The sequence below is a fragment of the Sphaeroforma arctica genome, assembly GCF_001186125.1.
Source record: "Sphaeroforma arctica JP610 unplaced genomic scaffold supercont1.11429, whole genome shotgun sequence".
In the NCBI taxonomy this organism is placed as follows: domain Eukaryota; class Ichthyosporea; order Ichthyophonida; genus Sphaeroforma; species Sphaeroforma arctica.
Window position 1 is genome coordinate 1 of NW_014029129.1, and position 831 is coordinate 831.

The window sequence follows — 831 nt, forward strand, 5'->3', positions numbered from 1 at the left end:
TGTGTGTGTGTGTGTGTGTGTGTGTGTGTGTGTGTGTGTGTGTGTGTGTGTGTGTGTGTGTGTGTGTGCGTATGCACACGTGTAGTACACTCTCAACAAAGGACTAGTTAGCCGTGTCTAGTGCACACACACCATGATCTCCGACAGTGGCACCTGGCTGATGATCCTTAAGAATGCGTTGAACGTTTTATCCAGAGCGTCGTCGCCGTACAACCTGAACACGCCAAAGTTCACGTACTTGCCCGAAAGCGTAAATCTAATTATATTGAAGCAGGCTGTGAGGTTCTTATAGCGTTTGTCGGTCTTGGTGCCACCTATCCTCTCCCCTGTCGTCCCCTGGTGTGCGAGCATGCTCTCGTTTAATTGTCCACTATCGGAAGTTGGCTGTACCTGGGAGAGCATGCGCGTGGTGAATTCGCTTAGCATCTCACTCGACTCTCGGAACAGCAGGATTCCATTGGCCGACGAGACGTCGAACTCTATCCTCTTGTTTTTGTTCTGCACGAATTCTACCACAAACTGTGTGTGAGAGAGAGAAGAAAAAAAAAGGGAGGGTGGGGGCGATCGTATTAGTGAGCGAGTGTTTGAGCGTCGTGTGGCAAATGCGTAAGCGCATATATATATGCATGTGTATGTGTATGTGTATGTGTATGTGTATGTGTATATGTGTATATTTATATGTATGTGTATGTGTATGTGTATATGTATGTGTATGTGAATGTGTATGTGAATGTGTATGTGTATTTGTGATGTGTATGTGTGTGTGTAAGCTATATGTGTGCGTGAGAGAGCGCGCACGACGCTTGTCATGTATATGTATTATGTGCAAGA

General features: G+C 46.0%; 1 protein-coding gene across 1 annotated transcript; it reads right to left on the reverse strand.

The window, feature by feature from the left end:
- Window positions 1-117: 117 nt before the first annotated feature.
- Window positions 118-519, reverse strand: SARC_17619 (hypothetical protein; the record flags this gene model as incomplete). Its single annotated transcript, XM_014288288.1, has 1 exon — window positions 118-519. A coding segment is annotated over one exon (402 nt), but the record flags the coding sequence as incomplete, so codon positions are not given.
- Between the last annotated feature and the right edge of the window lie 312 nt (window positions 520-831).